Source organism: Eleutherodactylus coqui, chromosome 11 (genome assembly GCF_035609145.1).
Source record: "Eleutherodactylus coqui strain aEleCoq1 chromosome 11, aEleCoq1.hap1, whole genome shotgun sequence".
In the NCBI taxonomy this organism is placed as follows: Eukaryota; Metazoa; Chordata; class Amphibia; order Anura; family Eleutherodactylidae; genus Eleutherodactylus; species Eleutherodactylus coqui.
In genome coordinates this window covers 139524401-139547479 of record NC_089847.1, presented here as the reverse complement: position 1 = coordinate 139547479, position 23079 = coordinate 139524401, and the positions used below count along the sequence as shown (strand labels likewise).

Sequence of the window (23079 nt, the reverse complement as noted above, 5' to 3'; positions counted from 1 at the left end):
CCTCTATGTGTATATACTGAGGAGAATCTACCTCCCCTCTATGTGTATATACTGAGGAGAATCTTCCTCACCTCTATGTGTATAATGGTGGCCTGTATTCTGTGGTGATGACGATGGTGTCCTGTATTGTGAGGATGTTGTATAATATATCCGCCCGTCGGTCGCCCCCCACATCACAGATTTCGCCTGCAGCCACAGTCGCAGGTTTAGATGCGTTATACAGCTGAACCATAAGAGAAGAAATAAATCAGAGATGATGAGGAGCAGATAACCGCCGCTGCAGGAAATGAATCCCGACTCTGTGCTGAGCGCTGTCCCGTGAGTGACACCGGTCGATGAACAAATATCAGCGCCGCTAAGGCGGGGGGGGGGGGGGGGGGACTTCTGTATTTTGATGAATTTACGAATATCAGATTAGGAATTAATATTGATAGCAGATAGTCGTTGTCACAGAAACGGTCGTCGTCATGGATTCTACGTTTATTGCGCTGGATTCAGACCGCCGAAGTTGACGGCAGACCGCAAAACATTCGCCATGTCAGTAAGACATAAGAATTTTAGTAACAATTTAGTGAATTAGACAGTAAATTGTTATACAAGGAGGAGCTCCGATGCTGTCTAGGAGAGCTTCTCTTGCAAACTCCTATTTTCCGATATCTCTATCTCATATCTATCTTTCTATCTATCTATCTATCTATCTATCTATCTATCTATCTCATATCTATCTATCTATCTATCTATCTATCTATCTATCTACTATCTATCTATCCATCTCATATCTATCTATCTCATATCTATCTATCTATCCATCTTCTATCTATCTTCCACATATCTATCTATCTATATCTATCTATCTCATATCTATCTATCTCATATCTATCTATCTATCTATCTATCTATATATCTCATATCTATCTATCTATCTATCTATCTGCTATCTATCTCATATCTATCTATCTATCTCCTATCCATCTATCCATCTATCTCCTATCTATCTATCTATCTATCTATCTATCTCCTATCTATCTCATATCTATCTTTCTATCTATCTATCTATCTCATATCCATCTATCTATCTATCATCTATCTATCTATCTATCTATCTATCTATCTATCTATCTCATATCTATCTATCTCATATCTATCTATCTATCTATCTATCTCATATATATCTATCTATCTCCTATCTATCTAATATCTATCTATCTATCTATCTATCTATCTCATATCTATCTCATATCTATCTATCTATCTCCTATCTATCTATCTATCTCATATCTATCTATCTCCTATCTATCTATCTCATATCTATCTATCTCCTATCTATCTCCTATCTATCTCTATCTATCTATCTATCTATCTATCTATCTCATATCTATCTATCCGCTATCTATCTCATATCTATCTATCTATCTATCTATCTATCTATCTCATATCTATCTATCTCCTATCTATCTCATATCTATCTATCTATCTCATATCTATCTATCTATCTATCTCATATCTATCTATCTCCTATCTATCTCATATCTATCTATCTATCTCATATCTATCTATGTATCTATCTCATATCTATCTGTTTATCTCCTATCTATCTCCTATCTATCTCATATCTATCTATCTCCTATCTATCTATCTATCTATCTATCTATCTATCTATCTCTCATATCTATCTATCTCCTATCTATCTCATATCTATCTATCCCTTATCTATCTCATATCTATCTATCTATCTCATATCTATCTATCTCCTATCTATCTCATATCTAACTATCCATCTATCTATCTATCTATCTCATATCTATCTATCTATCTATCTATCTCCTATCTATCTATCTATCTATCTATCTATCTATCTCATATCTATCTATCTCCTATCTATCTCACATCTATCTATCTCTATCTATCTATCTCTCATATCTATCTATCTATCTATCTATCCCATATCTATCTATCTATCTATCCCATATCTATCTATCTATCTATCTCATATCTATCTATCCCCTATCTATCTCATATTTGTATGCCGCAAAGTAAATAACGATGCGGCGTGGGACTGGGGGCAGGAAAGGAAAAGGTTAAAGAGCGAACTTAGGTAAAGGGGGTGGAGCTAAGACAGGAAGGAGACAGCCAGAGAGCGGGAAAGAGCACAAACGGCTTGGACAGTAAAGAAGAAGGTCGTAGAAGAGCAGACGAGAGTGAGAGAGCAACCAAAGCAACTAAAGCAAGACCAAGAGCGCAGAAGACAGGAGATTCAAGTGGAAAGAAGCCGGCGGAAGGTGGAGAAGGACGGAAGAATCGGGTGGAAGACACAAACAGCGGCAGACAGAAGAGAGAAGATGGACGGCTTACCTTCGATGATTCAAGAAGCGGTGAAGCAAGACGGCACCGGATGGCTAGAGGAGCTGATGACAAGCTGCAGGATGACCGCGAACTCCACGGAGCCAGTCGGGCTGGAGGAACAGCTCCAGAGGCCCGGGGAGGACGCCGCCAGCGGGAACGAGGCGCCGCGAGGTAGGCCGCGCTGAAGAAACAGCCCCCCAGCAGGATTAAGCTCTAGCCCAGCAGCAAAACGGGGAGGAGGACGAGGTACCTAGACAGCGCAGTCCGGAGGGGTACCGGAAGGGCGACAGACGAAATGGCGCCGGGACCAAGGAGTACGGCGGGAGGTCCGACTGGGGAAGTGCAGCGGTCGGCACTAATAGGTGATCCGGAGCGGAGGGAACAGCGGTTCGGCAGCTTTAACAGGCTCCGGACCGCAGCTTCAGCGCGCGGCCGGGCGCAGGATTTCAATGCCGGAAAGAGGTGAGCGGATACCAAGCAGCGAGAGGAGCAGGGAAGCGCGCGGTAAGGCCGCACGTCCTCTAAAAATGGCGGCGCAGCGCGCGGGGGGCGCAAGGATCACAAAGGGCGAACTATAGAGGAAGCCCGCGCATCGGGGGGGGGGGGGGGAGGAGGAAGGAGAGCTCGAAGGGGAAGCCAGGAAGCAGGGTCCCATACAAACCCCGGCCACAAAGCCCAGGGAGTACTAGTGGGTCTAGCAGCAGCGGGGGGAGGGGCGGCAGCTTACGGTACAATCCACTAGAGTCCCTCAGCTCAGGGATAGAGTGCCACGCAGAGAGTTATAGACCTGCCGACAGGCGGTGCGGCACATTTGGGATTAGAGCCAGGAGACACCCAGAACCACGGCCACTCCATTATGGCCATACCGCGGGCACATCGGCCACCACCCACCATATGTCAGCCGCCACCAACGCAGCCGGCGCGTACAGGCGCTACTACGTTAATTCACACTACATAACCCCCCCAGTAGGGCCCGTAGACTACCCCCCCACACATAATCAGCCGCAACGCAGGAGCTCTAAAAGACAGTGTCAGGGGGCCAGGCGCAGGCAGAGAGAGCGTGCTAGTTAGGAGAGGCAGGACCGAGAGTTCACGCTCAGCTAGAGCAGGCAAGGGTAGAGCGCAGCGGCAGGGCGCGCGAGTCAAGCGGGGAGGAGGGGAGCGGTAACCAAGCCGAGCCCTACCAGTTGGAGGAACAACCACGGCGGCCGGACCCACAGCCATCCCTTTATAGGAAGGTCCGGGAACGACGCAGGTGGCAGGACCTCCCGCAGGATCGGTCAGGGCAAGACCAGCCTGCCACATCGCAATCAGACAGCATGAGGAGGGCTCTGCATACGAGTGGTCGGCAGCCCACGCAGAAATTGAGCCGGAACCGCGGGAGCGGTACAGCAAGGATATCACCCTTGGCAACGCCGAAGGTCGGTCCATTTGGTGAGTCCACATTATACGATGTTTGAAAAAATGTTACAGATTGGTGTCTGTGCTAAGGTTGCTGTTGAGCAAGAGTGATATGGCTCAACAGCGGGTATTAAAGTTATATAAAAAAAAAAAAAAAAAAAAAAAAAAAAAAAAAAAGTATAGATCCCGCAACGGTTGCGGAGAATGGTGATTTGGTGTCTGTTCTAAGGTCGCTGTTGAGCAAGATTTATACAAAAAAGGGCTTTTAGTGTCCTGTGTGGCTCCAGGGGGTGCAGGCCCGCCTGTGGTAAATACTGGATTTGGCTCAACAGCGGGTACAGAAGGTGATCCAACTGTTGGTGGGCAATATGTGGATTCTCTGTGCTGTGGTGTGGCCCCTCTGGGGGCAGGTCTGCCTGATGATACGGTTGAGAAAATTAAGTACGGTGTTTACATTGATATATGGTCCTTGCTATCAGCGGACCACGTGATGGTGGAAAAAGAGCGGACGATGGAGCGTGGTGCTTATAAAAAACCTAAAATTAAAACTTTTGGAAACTGGTTACAAGCGTATTTGGTTCTGGTGCAGGTGACATGCCAGCATCAGCCGCTCAAAGCTCCAGGATACAGGCTGCCGCAGCCTGGTGGCGCTATGGTGTAGATTTTAGACGTATAGCTGATTCTAGCACAGCGACCCGCTAAGACTTCCTTTCACGGGGGGGCGCATCTCAGCCACCCGCGGCCTCTCCTAGGCCAAACGGCTCTTGTTGGTTGGTACAACAAGGGCTACTGCAGATTTTATTTCCGTACGCTTACCAGCAGCCACCACTTTATGCCCTAACTTAAGATCGGCAAGAGACGATATTGAGTTAGATAAAAAAAAAAAAAAAAAAAAAAAAAAAAAAAAAAAATTATTAAATAAATAAATGGGCCGCATGGTCGGCCTGTTTCAAGGACTCATCGTTGAAGACTTGCGCGTGTCCCCATTGGGTCTGGCACCCAAGAAGGAAACCGGGGAATTTTTTCGCTGGATCCATCATTTATCTTTCCCAAGCTCGGATCGGTAAATGATGGCATCTAAAAAGAAGCAGCGGTAGCCTATACTTCTTTCGACCGCGCAATACGGCTAGTGAAGGCAGCGGGCAGGTTTGCCCAGCTGGCAAAACAGACAAGAATCGGCATTTCGACTGCTTCCATTTCACCCAGATGGCTTCAACTTTAGGAAGCAGAATCGAGGTTCCAATTTTTCTTCGACATGTGATTAACGACGGGATGCTCAATTTCATGGTATTTTCAAGTTAGCAGTTCTTTCCTTGAGTGGATGTTAAAGCATGAGACGGGCATCACATCGGTAATACATCAGTTGGATAATTTTTTGGTCGTCGGTTCAAAACGTCAGGTGAAGGTGGGTTTCTGATGGAAAATTTTCAGAGGCTAATGCGTTTAGCGGGGGCCCCATGGTCTGAAGAGAAGACATGGGGCCCGGCCACGTGTTTGCGCTGCCTAAGGATAGAGATCGATTCGGTGGAAAGGGTGTTGGCTTCGGCAAGTGGTTGGCGATGTGGCTCGATGTTAAAAAGCAACGTTACGACAAATCAGGTTTTTGTTGGGTTTATTAAATTTCGCTTACAAAGTGATCTCCATGGGGCGGCCGTTTACCAGGCAATTATCGCTGGCGACTGTGGGGGTCCGCGAACCACACCATGTCGTGCGGGTTACGACGGGAATAAAGCAGATTTGCATATAGGTAGGGTGTTCCTTCATTCTTTCAACGGGCAGGTGGTATGCCCGAGGGAAGAGGTGGAATGCACTGAAACCAGCTTGCGCGCCGACGCAGCCGTTTCGGGCGGTGTCGGAGTATTCTTTAACAACCATCGGTGCAGGGAGTCCTGGCCAAGGTCATGGAGAGAGAAGCGGTAAAATATCACGTTGCTGGAGTCCTTCTCTGTAGTGGTGGCGATTGAGTCATGGGAATCAGAGTTACTGGATCAAAAAAAAAAAAAAAAAAAAAAAAAAAAAAAAAGTTCGCAGGTGGTAGTAAGATGTTTGAAAGGTAATATGTATTTGCGTGCAAAACATGTTCCTGGTTGTGACAAAGGAGCTGCTGACGCACTCTCTCGTTCGCGGATGGAACTGGTTCAGGGAGCGGCACCTATGGGCGAATGCCGAGGGGGTACGTTGCCCGCTTTCCTTATGAAGTCTGGCAGAGGAGAGTTGCGGAAGCTGGTGGAGGCACTGGTGGCGGTTACAACGTAAAAAATTATAATTCAGTTTGGTCTACATGGTTGAAATTTGTCGACATTGGATATGTTGACGGAGTTGCGTGGTAGATGGTTATCGGTTGGAGCGGCAAGAAAACACTTGGCTTGCTAAAATTACACTGAATGCTAGACGTGACTAAAGAATTTGCGTTACAACAATATAGTTCGTAGTTTGGAAGAAAAAAGTTTTCTTACGGATACGCGCCGACCTATTATGGTTTCATGGTTAATTAAGTTATTGACGGGTATGTTCGGATGAATACGATACGTTTGTGTTCAGGCCCCTCTTGCTGGCGTTTGCCGCAGTTTTGCGATCGGTGAGATAGTCCCGGCTAGCTAAGTAAAGCTGGGGGGTTACGGGTATATGATGTTATTACGACTGGAGCATCGATCCGGAGAGGTACCAGGAAGTCGCAAACAGAGGGTATGGTAGAGGTGAGTGGATCGCTATTAATCGAGGGGGGATGCAAGGGTGTCCAGTGGAGGTGATGGACCAGTATATATAATAAAAAATAAAAAAAAAATTAAAAAAAACCAAAAAAAAAAAAACCCATAGTGAACAGTTATTAGTACGCGAGGCCAGGCCCCCTCCCTCACCCGTTTTCCAATTTTCGGCGGTTTTTTGGCAGTCGGCGTAAAAGAAGTGTGGTGTGGATCCGGGGGAATTTGGAACCCAATCATGTAGAACGGGGGCTGCGACGACAGCGGATGCTCTCGGCATGACGGAAAGGGGGGTTTGAAGCGGTTGATGATAATCGCAGGGGTATAATCGTACGTAAGACCGGAACGTACTGTGGAAGGATCCATGGTCACGGATTAGCTGGTAGTTGCCGTCATACCTCGGTTTTCATTACAGGCGGGTTTTTTCGGGGTGCGTTAGTTGGGATGGGTTGTTGGTAATTACGGGGGTATTTGCTAGGTCTATTTCTTTCAGCCTCGGAACCGTGGCACGTTGGATTGTCGGACATTCTATTATTTATTGGGTCGAGAGAAGAGCGGCTACTCGACCTAGGGAGAGGAATCTAGGTCTGAGTGGCGCTCTCATAAACTGGATCGGTGTACGTGGGCTGCAAAGGCCCAGGATGTTGCAATTTGTCCTGGAGATAAGCAGGTGGACCCCCTGGAGAGTCATACTGGTCGTTCACGCCGGGGGGAACGACTTAGGAAAACAAAGATGATAAATCTAAGGATGTCCAGGTTCGTGCAATAGTTGGGCGGAGTGGCAGTCCGCCACTTGGAGCTGGAGGACAAGGAGAGAGGAGCATTAAGGGATGATGGTGTGCACCTCAACGAGGTGGGACTGGATACCTTTTTGTCAGGACTATAAGACGGAATGGAGATGGCGTTGGCTCGGGTTGGCGTTGGTGGGGGCGGGATGCGCCATAGGTATACGGCGCATACCGCGTGGCCGGAAGCTTCCCATGCGGGCTACGGCGTAGAGGAAGGTTTTCAAGCCCAAGGGAGATACAGGGGCTTACAAACGTCCTGTGGCCGTTACGGTTTTAAGAATTGCAGCAGTTTACGGCATGGGAAGGTGTTAGACAGAAGATAGTTAAATTAAGTGAAATTAAGTTAAATGGAAGATTAAAATATGTTTTAAATATGCTAATAAAGCTGTGGCCAACCCACGTTTCAAGCAAGAAGGTGTAAGTATATGTTTGTTATAGGTAAGTGAGCATACAGTTAAGATTAGGGTGCCCCCAGTCTTGTATGCCGCAAAGTAAATAACGATGCGGCGTGGGACTGGGGGCAGGAAAGGAAAAGGTTAAAGAGCGAACTTAGGTAAAGGGGGTGGAGCTAAGACAGGAAGGAGACAGCCAGAGAGCGGGAAAGAGCACAAACGGCTTGGACAGTAAAGAAGAAGGTCGTAGAAGAGCAGACGCCCACCCACCCGCCCTGGGAGATTGAGGGCAGTAAGGACTTGATGTGGGAGTAAAGGACTGTTCAAGGAAGTTGTCACAGCTGGTGAAGGTAGGCCGGAAGCTTCCCATGCGGGCTACGGCGTAGAGGAAGGTTTTCAAGCCCAAGGGAGATACAGGGGCTTACAAACGTCCTGTGGCCGTTACGGTTTTAAGAATTGCAGCAGTTTACGGCATGGGAAGGTGTTAGACAGAAGATAGTTAAATTAAGTGAAATTAAGTTAAATGGAAGATTAAAATATGTTTTAAATATGCTAATAAAGCTGTGGCCAACCCACGTTTCAAGCAAGAAGGTGTAAGTATATGTTTGTTATAGGTAAGTGAGCATACAGTTAAGATTAGGGTGCCCCCAGTCCTCTCTATCTATCTCATATCTATCTATCTCATATCTTTCTATCTATCTATCTATCTATCACACGCTGTGCACTGCTCTTTAATTGGCCAGTCTTGATCACATGAGCAGCTTTGGCCAATCAGTCAGCAGATATAGTGCATTAGCAGTCTAACACTACCAGTGCATTGTGGGGATTAGATAGTCTGAAGGTTGCATCACTCGTCTTGGCTGGCCAAAAGCAAGACAGAAACTAATGGATCTTAGTGATGTCAGAGAAGAGCAAGTGCCGAAACCCCCCCCCCCCCCCGCCAGCAGCGGGACAGATGGCTGTCTTGACAACTGAGGGTCGCTTTAAGCAGACCTTATCCACAGGGGCAGAGAGAAGTCTGCACAGACTTTAATGTCAAGTATTTGCTGTGGATTATTCTGACTTCTCCGGGGGGATGTCTGCTGCAGCACGTCCATAACTAAACCTGCCGCATTTGGCGTATTTTCTGCCTCTGTGGATTTTAAGCACCTTTTCTGTGCATTTTCCATTAAGGAACTGTGCAGCGATTCAGTGGTGTGGAGCCCATTACACTGCAGCGCTGGCGGACCGCGGATACGTTCTGCCCATGTTCTCTGGTTAAATCATAGGAAGAGGTTAACTTGGAACTTAGATTGTGACCCCCAGTGGGGACGAGGACCAATGGCGGTACGACAACCTCTGTACAGCGCTGCCGAATGCGTTGGTGCTATATCAGTAAATGAAATCTTTATACTCCGTGGCAAGTTGGGTGGCGACTCCTGGGGGTGCTCTGATGGCAGTGATAGCTTGACTCAAGCGTACGCCTGGGGGCGGAGCTCTGCAGCGCTGGCGCTGACACACGTAATGTAATGACATCGTAATGCCCGATTGGGGAGTTTAGCGCCTCTGTTGGGTCGTTGGGGATTTTTGGAGATCTCATAAGAATCAGCTAATGAACAGCAGAGCGCAATGTCCGGTGATGATGAAGATACGTAACATGCGTCTCCATGACAACACGGAGCCCGAGCTGTTGCTTCATTGTTCCCCTCACAGTGCCGCTACTTCTCACTGTCACCCCAACTCATCGCTGCAACTTGTCATCAGCACATTGCCGCAGACATGGAGTTCAGGCTGATGCAGAAGTCTTCACCCCCTTCCGGCTCTCTCCTCTTGGATGGTTTTTGATCAGTGTAATATTTAAGCCAAGGAGCCCGAAGAGGCGCCGACTGCATTCAAGGAACAGTGAGCAAAAATATCTGTCCCCCTGACACGGCACACCCGAGGGCAGCGGGTTTAGCAGCAATCATTTCCAACATCCTTGTTGCTCCTCACTACCCATATCCCAGAAGAGATGAGGATGAGACGTCATCATGTATGAGACCCCCCCCCGCCCACAGTTCTGAGGTTCTAGACTCTACAGAACCTCAGTGAGATCCATTCTCCTACATATCTGTAGAGGAGATCTGAAGTTGTGGGGGGGTCTCATACATGATGACGTCTCATCTCTTTTGGGATATCATTGGACAGTGAGGAGCAACAAGGATGTTGGAGATGATTACCTGGAGCAGCACAGAGTCTTCTGAGGAAACGATCCAGATCTCAGTCACTCCAACCTCAACCGAGGGTTTCCAAGAGGAACATCACTGCTCAGCTCACAGCTGTAATAAACCCCTAGGGGGTGTGGAGGGGACAGAACTGAAGTGCTATGGACAGCACAGGTCCCAGTAGATATGCTGTAGGTCCAGTATACACTATATTGATGGCACTTTGAGACGCACATAGATGGTGATGAAATTGGATTTTATTCCCATTTTCCATCCAGTGTTGGTCACCTTCGGCCTCCATGACTGCAGTAAACCTCCACGGCCGCTTTCTTGTTATGTGCAGCCGCTCGTCCATGGTAACCCTTCACATGCCATTCCCTCTGGAAGGTTCTGGTACTAATGGATGTTCCAATGGCTGATGAGACCTGCTGAGCGAGGGCAGACGATGTGCGTGATGTCTTCACAGCTCCTACAAGGCTTCATTGTCCACGTTCTGTCAGTTTACGAGCTCTCCCTGAATGTGACGGCACCGCACACACCGGATGGCTTCCATCCCCCAATAACATGGCCAACAGTGGACTCTGGAAGCTCCAGAAGTTGCAATGTCCCTTACTGGTTGGTGCGTGACATCTCACCGGCAAACCCTGTTGTTAGCTCTACACCTGGTAACATCCCACCACCAGACCCCATTGTCAGCTCTATACCTGGTGACAACTTCAACCTGACCCTATTGTCAGTTTTACACCTGGTGACATCCCACCACCAGACCCAATTGTCAGCTCTACAACTGGTGACATCCCACCACCAGTCCCCACTGTCAGCTCTACACCTGGTGACATCCCCCCCACCAGGCCCCATTGTCAGCTCTACACCTGGTGACATCCCACCACCAGACCCCATTGTCAGCTCTACACCTGGTGACAACCCCAACCAGACCCCGTTGTCAGCTCTACAACAGGGGACAACCCATAACCAGATCCTGTTGTCAGCATCAAACCTGGTGACATCCCACCACCAGTCCCCGCTGTCAGCTCTACACCTGGTGACATCCCCCCACCAGACCCCGTTGTCAGCTCTACACCTGGTGACATCCCACCACCACCAGACCCCATTGTCAGCTCTACACCTGGTGACATCCCACCACCAGACCCCGTCGTCAGCTCTACACCTGATGACAACCCCAACCAGACCCCGTTGTCAGCTTCACACCTGGTGACATCCCACCACCAGAACACATTGTCAACTCTACACCTGGTGACATTTCCCCACCAGACCCCGTTGTCTGCTCTAAATCTGGTCACATCCCCCCACCAGATCCCGTTGACACCGTTGTCAGCTCTACAACAGGGGACAACCCATAACCAGACCCTGTTGTCAGCTCCAAACCTGGTAACATCCCACCACCAGACCCCGTTGTCAGCTCTACACCTGGTGACATCCCACCACCAGACCCCGTTGTCAGCTCTACACCTGGTGACAACCCCAACTAGACCCCATTGTCAGCTTTACACCTGGTGACAATCCACCACCAGACCCCAATGTCAACTCTACAACTGGTGACATTTCCCCGCCAGACCCCGTTGTCTGCTCTACATCTGGTGACATCCTACCACCACCAGACCCCATTGCCAGCTCTACACCTGGTGACATCCTCCCAGCAGACCCTGTTGTCCGCTCAACACCTGGTGACATCCTACCACAACCAGACCCCGTTGTCAGCTTTACATCTGGTGACATCCCCACACCAGATCCTGTTGTCAGCTCTACACCTGGTGACATCCTACCACCAGACCCCGCTGTCAGCTCTACAACAGGGGACAACCCATAACCAGACCCCGTTTTCAGCTCCAAACCTGGTGACATCCTACCAACAGACCCCATTGTCAGCTCTACACCTGGTGACATCCCACCACCAGTCCCCGCTGTCAGCTCTACACCTGGTGACATCCGCCCACCAGACCCCGTTGTCAGCTCTACACCTGGTGACATCCCACCACCACCAGACGCCATTGTCAGCTCTACACCTGGTGACATCCCACCACCAGACCCCGTTGTCAGCTCCACACCTGGTGACAACGCCAACCAGACCCCGTTGTCAGCTTTACACCTGGTGACATTCCACCACCAGACTCCATTGTCAACTCTACACCTGGTGACATTTCCCCGCCAGACCCCGCTGTGTGCTCTACATCTGGTGAAAACCCCTAACCAGATCCTGTTGTCAGCTCTACACCTGGTGACATCCTACCACCAGACCCCGCTGTCAGCTCTACACCTGGTGACATGCCACCACCAGTCCCCGGTGTCAGCTCTACACCTGGTGACATCCCCCCACCACCAGCCCCAATTGTCAGCTCTACACCTGGTGACATCACATCACCAGACCCCGTTGTCAGCTCTACACCTGGTGACATCTCACCACCAGACCCTGTTGTCAGCTCTACACCTGGTGATATCCCACCACCAGACCCCGTTGTCAGCTCTACACCTTGTGAGATCCCCCCAATAGACTCCATTGTCAGCTCTACATCTTGTGACATCCCACCACCACCAGACCCCATTGTCAGCTCTACACCTGGTGACATCCCACCACCAGACCCCATTGTCAGCTCTACACCTGGTGATATCCCACCACCAGACCCTGTTGACAGCTCTACGCCTGGTGACATCCCCCCTCCAGACCCCGTTGTCAGCTCTACACCTTGTGACATCCCACCACTACAAGACCCCAGTTACGGTATACTACCCGTGAGACACCAGCCCGGGTGCCCTAGATCTAACCCACAACCCCTGTCCCTGCCTGCTTGCCTCCACTCCTGGCTAACCTCAGGCAGGTAACTGGGCGTCGGTCCCTACTCTATCTAGGGACCGAAAAAGGGACGCTGGTGTACCTGGATGGAAAGGGTGGAATACCAATAGAAAAGGCAGATGTAAAAACCTGGTGGATAATGGCAAGGTATAGCAGACAAGCTGACAGAAGCAGGACACCAACAGAGGCAGACTAGCTTGCACACTGAGGAAAACCAATAACTGGCAGTGATTGGAAGTCTCTGCCCGACCTTTAAACAAAAGCCTCCGCCCCGGGATGGAGAGAGGGAGACAGACAACTCCCAACAGAACACAATAAAAGGGAGCTCGTGCACGGCAGCTGCACCCACAGCTGCGTTTGCCGCCGGCACCACGCCAGCCAGGCACCCACGCCCCCGTCATCCGAACAACAAGCCGGGGGGACGTGCCCCAACTGCGGGACCACGCACTCCGCCACTTCGGAAGGACCAGCAACTGTCGCATGGTAACAACCCCATTGTCAGCTCTACACTTGGTGACATCCCACCACCATGCCCCGTTGCCAGCTCTACACCTGGTGACATCCTCCCAGCAGACCTTGTTGTCCGCTCTACATTTGGTGACATCCCACCACCACCAGACGCCGTTGTCAGCTTTACATCTGGTGACATCCCACCACCAGACCCAGTTGTCAGCTCTACACCCCATGACATCCCACCACCAGTCCCCGTTGTCAGCTCTACAACTGGTGACATCCCACCACTAGTCCCCGTTGTCAGCTCTACACCTGGTGACATCCACCCACCAGACCCCTTTGTCAGCGCCGTACCTGGTGACATCCCACCACCAGAACCCGTTGTAAAGCTCTACACCTGGTGACATCTGACCACCAGTCCCCATTCATAGAATCATAGAATAGAAGAGTTGGAAGGGACCTCTAGGGCCATCGGATCCAGCCCCCTTCTCAATGTAGGATCACTAAATCATCCCAGACAGATGTCTGTCCGGCCTCTGAAGACTTCCATTGAAGGAGAACTCACCGCCTCCCGTGGCAACCTGTTCAACTCATTGATGCCCCTCACTGTCTAATATCTAATCTGTGTCTCCTCCCTCTCAGTTTCATCCCATTGCTTCTAGTCTTTCCTTGTGCAGACGAGAATAGGGCTGATCCCTCTGCACTGTGACAGCCCTTCAGATATTTGTAGACAGCTATTAAGCCATTGTCAGCTCTACACCTAGTGACATCTCCCCACCAGACCCCGTTGTCAGCTCTACACCTAGTGACATCCCCCCGTCAGACCCCGTCGTCAGCTCTACACCTGGTGACATCTCCCCACCAGACCCCGTTGTCAGCTCTACACCTGGTGATGTCCCCCCACCAGATACCGTTGTTAGCTCTACACCTAGTGACATCCCACCACCAGACCCCATTGTCAGCTCTACACCTAGTGACATCCCACCACCAGACCCCATTGTCAGCTCTACACCTAGTGACATCCCACCACCAGACCCCATTGTCAGCTCTACACCTAGTGACATCCCACCACCAGACCCCATTGTCAGCTCTACACCTAGTGACATCCCACCACCAGACCCCATTGTCAGCTCTACACCTGGTGGCATCTGATGACATCACCTGATAGCGCCGAACTGCTGGGGGGCCAATACTTCTGCCACCATAGTGTAATCTCTGACTCCCCCACTCATAGAGATGGTAACACTCTCGATTTAGTTTTCCTCTGTCTCTGCTCTGCTTCTCACTTTACTAACTCCCCCCTTCCACTCTCAGATCACAACCTTCTCTCTTTCTCCATCAGGCACCCTAGCATCTCCCCTGACCCTCCTATCTATCGCACCTTTAGGAACCTCCAGTCTGTCCGCACTAAACAGTTTGCCGAAACTATTCAGTCCTCCCTATCCCCTATCTCTCTCCTTCCCTGCCCTAACCTGGCAGCCGAATACTACCACACCACCCTCAGCCGTGCCCTGGATGAAGCGGCACCGCCCGTGACTTGAGCCGTCAAATGCAGACCACGGCAACCCTGGCTCACGTCCCAAACGCGCTTCATCCGGCGGTGCTCTAGGTGCGCCGAGCGGCTGTGGAGAAAATCAAAGCTGCCGGCAGACTTCCTCCACTTCAAATTCATGCTTAAAAAACTTATAACCTAGCCCTTCACCATGGCAAACAAGTTTATTTCACCTCCCTTTTCTCCTCACTATCCCACAACCCCAAACAACTCTTTGAGACCCTTCACTCCCTCCTCAGCCCCAAGGAACAGGCCCCTGCGACAGACCTGACTGCTGGAGAACTAGCTGCCTATTTCAAAGAAAAAAAATCGACAACATTCGAAAAGATATCTCTGAAAGCTGCATGGTTAACCCCGATCCCAGTTTCATCAGCACTGCATCCAGCACCTACTCACTATCTACGTTAGAACCAACGACAGAGGAAGAAGTCTCCAGGCTCCTTTCCGCTCCCCGCCCCACCACCTGCCCCAGTGACCCTCTCCCCTCTCATCTCCTCCGCTCCCTTTCCCCAGCTCTCATTACTCACCTCACTACAATCTGCGACGTCTCCCTAACCTCTGGCACTTTCCCCTTCTCATTTAAACACTCCATCATATCCCCTCTGCTTAAAAAACCAACCCTGGACCCAACTGATGCTGCCAACTACCGACCAGTCTCAAACCACCCCTTCATCTCCAAATTACTGGAACGCCTGGTCTACTCCCGCCTGACTCGCTTTCTCTCTGACAGCTCGCTCCTCGACCCCCTCCAGTCTGGTTTCCGCTCTCTACACTCGACCGAAACTGCCCTTACAAAAGTAACAAATGACCTGATGACTGCAAAGTCGAGGGGCGACTACTCCCTACTAATCCTCCTTGACCTGTCTGCTGCATTTGATACTGTCGACCATAACCTCCTCCTCAGTATGCTCCACTCTATTGGTCTAAAGGACACTGCTCTCTCCTGGTTCTCCTCCTACCTCTCTGACCGCTCTTTCAGTGTTTCCTTTGCTGGTTCTATCTCTGCTCCACTTCCTCTCGCTGTCGGGGTACCCCAGGACTCGGTCCTTGGTCCCCTTCTTTTCTCAATCTATACTGCCCCAATTGGACAAACCATCCACAGATTTGGCCTCCAATACCATCTCTACGCTGATGACACCCAACTATACACCTCCTCTCGTGAGATCTCTGGACCATTCCTCCAAAATATCACCGACTCTCTGTCTGCTGTCTCTAACACTATGTCCTCCCTTTTTCTCAAACTAAACCTCTCTAAAACTGACCTCCTTGTCTTTCCACCTTCTAACCGACCTCCCCTCAACATCTCCATTCCAGTGTCTGGCACCATCATAACCCCCAGACGGCATGCCCGATGCCTTGGGGTCACACTGGACTCTGACCTCTCCTTTACCCCCCATATCCAATCTCTGGCCCAAACATGCCACATGCACCTCAGAAATATTGCTAAAATACGTCCGTTCCTAACCACGGACACGCTAAAGACGCTCGTGGTTGCCCTCATCCACTCCTGGCTTGACTACTGCAACTCGCTACTCATTGGCCTCCCCCGCACTAGACTCGCTCCACTCCAATCCATACTAAATGCAGCAGCTAGGCTCATTTTTCTATCCAGTCGTTATTCAGACGCCTCTGCATTATGCCAGTCGCTGCATTGGCTGCCCATCCACTGCAGAACTAAATGTAAACTCCTCTACCTCACTCACAAAGCTCTGCATGGCGCTGCGCCACCATACATCGCCACCCTACTGTCAGTATACCACCCAGCCCGCTCACTCCGATCGGCTAACACCCTCAGACTAAACACCCCTGTAATACGAACCTCTCATGCTCGCCTCCAGGACTTCACTAGAGCAGCACCCATCCTCTGGAACGCTCTACCCCAAGGCATCCGGACAATTCCCGATGCACGAAATTTCAGACGTGTCTTAAAAACGCACCTCTTCAGGGAAGCATACCAAATCTCCTGACCTAGTCCCTCGCCCCTCCCTATGGTGCCCCACCCTGTTTGCCTTCTGATAAATGATCTGTACATAAAATTTCCTATTGCCTGTGTTCCCCACCCCCTGCACCTCCTGTACCTCCCCCAACCCATTTGTGTCTAACCCAATGTATCTCACATTGTAATTGTTGTATTGTTTGCATTTATCCATGCCTGAAAGCGCTGCGGAATAAGTTGGCGCCATACAAATAAAGGTTATTATTATTATTTGCTGTATATCCAATATAGACCAGTAACGCCGTCATAGGACAGTCATGCATGTGGGGGCGCTGCAGCCTTATGATCTATGTAACTGGACGTAATTATAGAATTTATGAATTCTGCAAAATGTGTATGCCAAATGCCCGTCCTGCTGTCCTCATGCTGAAGCTGAAGGGTCTGTGGGTTCTGCAGCAACATATAATGTCCTGTGACCGAGTGCATTCAGTGTTACCCATAGAGAATCATAAAGGACATTTGGGATGGGGGGCGAATACTTTTGCATCTTTCTGGGTTTTCTGTAAGCATGAAGTGACGGATGCATGAAGCCCGCTGCTCATCCATCAGGCTGGCACGGCTCGGCTCCATCTCAGGTTTTGCAGCCCGCTGGTGACTGGCAGATGACATCACTGGGGGTTGTCTCGCTGCTGTGTGGAATTGCTCATTAAATGAACACACTGGATGCTGCTGCTGCCTGCTGTACAGGTGAAGGGGTCTGAGCATCATGCTGCAGCAGGACAAAGCTGAGCTGCTTCAGGGGGGCCGCAGCGGCGACAGGAGTCGACTTTAGTGCCAATTTTCCGGCCCCGGTGGAGGATGCATTAGTCTCTCCGTGTTTTATTGCTGGAGACAAGATGAGGGTGTTGCTGGGATAGAGGCTGCACTGTACGCTGCTCCTCCTGCGCCGCTGCTCACCTGCCTCCCGCTCTAGAGGATGCTGCTGGCTACATGGCCGGGGGCTGCATGGGGTCGTCAGGCCCTTGACTGTGAGGAGCAATGACTTCTAAGTACCAGTCTGACTGGATTCCTTACAGGTAACCGTCCTCCTCTTACCTCCCAGCACGGACAGCGGCTGCCAGTCATGTCCAGTGCATCCTGGGAACCATTCATGGTAGATGGCAGTCCAACCAATTAACCATTTCAGTCCTATGCAGATTTACATAAGCATGTTGTCCTGGCAGCACATGGCGGTGATGATGGTGATGGATACATTATGAATGTTATGTTACAATGTGGCAGGAAATGTTTCTTCCTTCTTAGCAGGAATATTCTTCTTACATTGTGATTGCTTCATATATTTGGCTTTAAGCGTTGAGTTATACACATGTCGGCTCTAGTAGACTGATTGACAGTAACAGGGGTCATTTTTAGTGTTGTGGTTAGTGCTAGGGCTCGGTGAGCGCTACAGTCAGTCCCTTGTGATCTTCCAGGGGTTGGGGTTAGTGCTAGGGTTGGAGTTACTATTAGGGCTGGGATTAGTGTTAGGGTCACTGTTAGTGTTAGGGTAACTGTTAGTGTTACTGTTAGTGTTAGGGTCACTGTTAGTGTTAGGGTAACTGTTAGTGTTACTGTTAGTGTTAGGGTCACTGTTAGTGTTACTGTTAATGTTAGGGTTACTGTTAGTGTTACTGTTAGTGTTAGGGTCCCTGGTAGTGTTAGAATTACTGTTAGTGTTTGTTTGGGTCACTGCTAGTGTTTGGGTCACTGTTAGTGTTTGGGTCACTGCTAGTGTTTGGGTTAGGGTCACTGTTAGTGTTTGGGTCACTGCTAGTGTTTGGGTTAGGGTCACTGTTAGTGTTTGGGTTAGGGTCACTGTTAGTGTTTGGGTTAGGGTCACTGTTAGTGTTTGGGTTAGGGTCACTGTTAGTGTTTGGGTTAGGGTCACTGTTAGTGTTTGGGTTAGGGTCACTGTTAGTGTTTGGGTTAGGGTCACTGCTAGTGTTTGGGTCACTGCTAGTGTTTGTGTGGGTCACTTAGTGTTAGGGTCACTGTTAGTGTTTGTTTGGGTCACTGCTAGTGTTTGGGTCACTGCTAGTGTTTGGGTCACTGTTAGTGTTTGTGTGGGTCACTTAGTGTTAGGGTCACTGTTAGTGTTTGTTTGGGTCACTGTTAGTGTTTGGGTCACTGTTAGTGTTTGGGTTAGGGTCACTGTTAGTGTTTGGGTTACTATTAGTGTTTGGGTTAGGGTCACTGTTAGTGTTTGGGTCACTGTTAGTGTTTGGGTTAGGGTCACTGTTAGTGTTTGGGTTACTATTAGTGTTTGGGTTAGGGTCACTGTTAGTGTTTGGGTCACTGTTAGTGTTTGGGTTAGGGTCACTGTTAGTGTTTGGGCTACTGTTAGTGTTTGGGCTACTGTTAGTGTTTGGGCTACTGTTAGTGTTTGGGCTACTGTTAGTGTTTGGGTTAGGGTCACTGTTAGTGTTTGGGTTAGTGTTCTAGTTTGGGTTAGTTTTAGAGTTAGAGTTATGGTTAGGTTATTATTAGGGCTGGGGTTACTATTAGCGTTAGGGTAGGGGTTTACAGTTTGGGCTACTGTTAGTGTTTGGGTTAGGGTCACTGTTAGTGTTTGGGTTACTATTAGTGTTTGGGTTAGGGTCCCTGTTAGTGTTTGGGCTACTGTTAGTGTTTGGGTTAGTGTTCTAGTTTGGGTTAGTTTTAGAGTTGAAGTTATGGTTAGGTTATTATTAGGGCTGGGGTTACTATTAGCGTTAGGGTAGGGGTTTAGAGTTTTGGATACTGTTAGGGTTGGTGTGAACATACCCTAACATGATTAAGTGACTACTGAAACGTGTTCCAGGAAATGAGCCACTCATAGATATTAGAAGGACGTTTGCCGGCTTTCTCATTCACACAACATCCTCTGGCATCTAGAGCGGGGTGCTCAATGATGGGTGTCACATGTAGCCTGCGTTCCATTATGTGAGGCCCCATAATACCCATGAACGTCCCAGAAGTGAAAGCCCCCACAATAGCAAAAAGTGGCAGCATCCGCCGTGTTTAAATAAAGTAACAAATCTTTATTGCTCTATGTTAAAAACAGGCAACGTTTCGACCGCTATAGTCTTTCTCAGGCTGCCTGTTTTTAACATGGAGCAATAAAGATTTGTTACTTGATTTGAACCCGGCTGATGCTGCCACTTTTTGCTGTTGTGTGGATGTTGGAGGGGATTGGAGGTCCATGATCCCTGGATGTGGCTCTGCATGATATTAAAACACACCTCTGCTGGAAACTGCGTGCTGACTGAGTGCTGCGGGACTTGTGGACTATAAACCTAGACGTGAAAGCCCCTTCATCAGACCCTTAGGCTCTATACTGTCCATACCGCCTAAATGTCTCACATGAGAATACTCTTTTACATTTTGCTGCGACTGCAGGGAGTGCTATAAGTTGACAATACGGCCCTCAGTTTTGCACACCTGGGCATTATGCTGCCGCTACCTGCTGTACAGGTGAAAACTCACCTAGAAGCTACTCCCCTTCACTTGCCTGCTTTTCCTCAGTTGGCAACTCCAGGATCAAGTGATCATCAACAAGCAATAGTAGAAGTTGAGGACAAATGATTATAACACCTCCCGCCTGATCAAACCACAACTTAGTCATCAATGGTCAACTTCAAGAATGACTAAAAATAGTACAAATGGATGAAAATTAGTTGGCCGTGCTTCTAGGACCCCATCAATGCCAACACAAAGGGGTCTCATGTATTACAGAGGCCACAAATATGCCTCCAGATCTTCATTAAAATCAATAGAAACCTGCAATAGAGAGAACCCATCGATTTCACTAGTGAGGTGATGCTGACAAGTACCAGGACCCCCCTGATCAGAACATCGAGGGAATGTCCCAGCCATCATAACTATGACCAGACTTGTCCTACTACCCTATCTTAACATCGGGGGTCTCCTTGGGTGTGGGGTCTGATTTGAGGGGCTGTGTTGGCCCCCATGGCTGTTCCCACACATAGCGTTACTTGGTTGTGTAAGGAGGTAAACCCTCTGGTATCCCGCCTGTGGATGTCGGCTCTGGTGATGATAGTGGGGTGATAGGCGCTGATTATGAACTGCAGGGTCTTGTTTTAAGAGTTGACGGATTTGCTCCCAACGCTGAAATATGCCTTCACTTCCTTGGGAAGCATCTTAATGTGGTTTCCAAGGTGATGCACACATTTTTATATAGATTCTGTAGGTGCTAAGGAATCTCAGCAGCGGGAATCACCTCCATTAACCCTTTCATGTGCCGGTTTCTTGGGATTATGGTGTCACAATTGATAGTTTAGGATACAATAAACGTTACGATTCAGCTCAGTCAGTAATTGCTGCAATTAAAGGGCGCAGGTCGCCATTAAGTATATGAGGGGCATATAAATGCCATCTGTGAGGTTTAATGTGTCACCGTCACCGACAACATTCACTTAGCTGGGAAGGGCGAATCTTTATTAAATTCAGTAATAGGATTGAGAATTAACTTAGGTACCGATAGGAAGATGGCGCCCTCGAATAATGACACCCTGCCAAGAGCTTAACCCTTACATGTCTGGAGACCAGTCAGTACAGATCTACTTGGGATCTTCCAAGGATTCCGTGTGTGTAATTAACAACTAATTGTGTTCTTCATTGTGTAAAGTCCTAAAGACAACACAAAGTAAAACTTCTGTACTGGTGCTATATATACAGAATATATGCTAGGCACAGTGCCACTTCCCCTGTGTATGCATATACAGACTGCACAGTACTACTTTCCTTACGTCTCAAGATACATAGAGCAAGTCATTATTATAAAGCAATGCAACAGATCTCATGCATTTTAAAAACTGAATTTTTAGAAATAGTAGAGACCTGACCTATATTATGCTTCAGAGCTGCACTCACTATTCTGCTGGTGGAGTCACTGTGTACATACATTACTTATCCTGTACTGCTCCTGAGTTACATCCTGCATTATACTCCAGAGCTGCACTCACTATTCTGCTGGTGGAGTCACTGTGTACATACATTACTTATCCTGTACTGCTCCTGAGTTACATCCTGTATTATACTCCAGAGCTGCACTCACTATTCTGATGGTGGAGTCACTGTGTACATACATTACTTATCCTGTACTGCTCCTGAGTTACATCCTGCATTATACTCCAGAGCTGCACTCACTATTCTGCTGGTGGAGTCACTGTGTACATACATTACTTATCCTGTACTGCTCCTGAGTTACATCCTGTATTATACTCCAGAGCTGCACTCACTATTCTGCTGGTGGAGTCACTGTGTACATACATTACTTATCCTGTACTGCTCCTGAGTTACATCCTGTATTATACCCCAGAGCTGCACTCACTATTCTGCTGGTGGAGTCACTGTGTACATACATTACTTATCCTGTACTGATCCTGAGTTACATCCTGTATTATACTCCAGAGCTGCACTCACTATTCTGCTGGTGGTGGAGTCAGTGTACATACATTACTTATCCTGTACTGATCCTGAGTTACATCCTGTATTATACTCCAGAGCTGCACTCACTATTCTGCTGGTGGAGTCACTGTGTACATACATTACTTATCCTGTACTGATCCTGAGTTACATCCTATATTATACTGCAGAGCTGCGCTCACTATTCTGCTGGTGGAGTCACTGTGTACATACATTACTTATCCTGTACTGACCCTGAGTTACATCCTGCATTATACCCCAGAGCTGCACTCACTATTCTGCTGGTGGAGTCACTGTGTACATACATTACTTATCCTGTACTGATCCTGAGTTACATCCTATATTATACCCCAGAGCTGCACTCACTATTCTGCTGGTGGAGTCACTGTGTATATACATTACTTATCCTGTACTGATCCTGAGTTACATCCTGCATTATACCCCAGAGCTGCACTCACTATTCTGCTTGTGGAGTCACTGTGTACATACATTACTTATCCTGTACTGACCCTGAGTTATATCTGTGTTATACTCCAGAGCTGCACTCACTATTCTGCAGCTTCAGAGCTGAAACCGTCCAACATTCCCTGCATGTACAGTATTTGCACCTCTTCTGGTGAGTTGCATTCTGGAAAGTGGATACTTGTTACTTGTGGCACTGTAGTGGCCCAGAACAACGGGGCCCCTCCATTACAGTATGCATGCATTTGTCTATGTAATCTCAGTGTCTTCTGTGTTGCATGATTGATGTGTATTGCATAAGTGCAGCACTAAAAGAGTCTGTCTGGTAGGTGAGATGTCTGTCTGGAAATGTATCGTTTTTTGTTGTGAGTTGGTGGTCACCTGACCATGCGATATGTATGTGACTGCAAGGAGCTGAGAGAGAGAGTTCTGGTCTGGACCTCCAAGACAGTGGAGGTGGAGAGGTCCGCAGGGAGTCACACAAGCACCTTCAGCCCTGTGTGGCTCAGAATGGAGGAGGCTGAGAGATAACCAAAGTCTACCCTGGGGCGACTTCACCCAGGAGATGCCGGTGTCGCCCTTGGACACGGAG

The 23079-nt window shown here is 48.8% G+C and overlaps 1 protein-coding gene across 3 annotated transcripts in view; it reads left to right on the top strand.

Moving 5' to 3' along the window:
- The window catches only part of TUB (TUB bipartite transcription factor), a 176629-nt gene that overhangs the window by 66560 nt on the left and 86990 nt on the right, over positions 1-23079 (top strand). The window contains exon 1 of one of the 3 annotated variants that reach the window (XM_066583675.1): positions 17283-17635. The exons of the other annotated variants lie outside the window; for them this stretch is intronic. Within the exon in view, the coding sequence (XP_066439772.1) occupies positions 17598-17635 (38 nt within the window). The 5' untranslated portion in view covers positions 17283-17597. Of the gene's footprint in view, positions 1-17282; positions 17636-23079 lie in introns of those variants that run through there. 3 annotated transcript variants of the gene reach the window in all.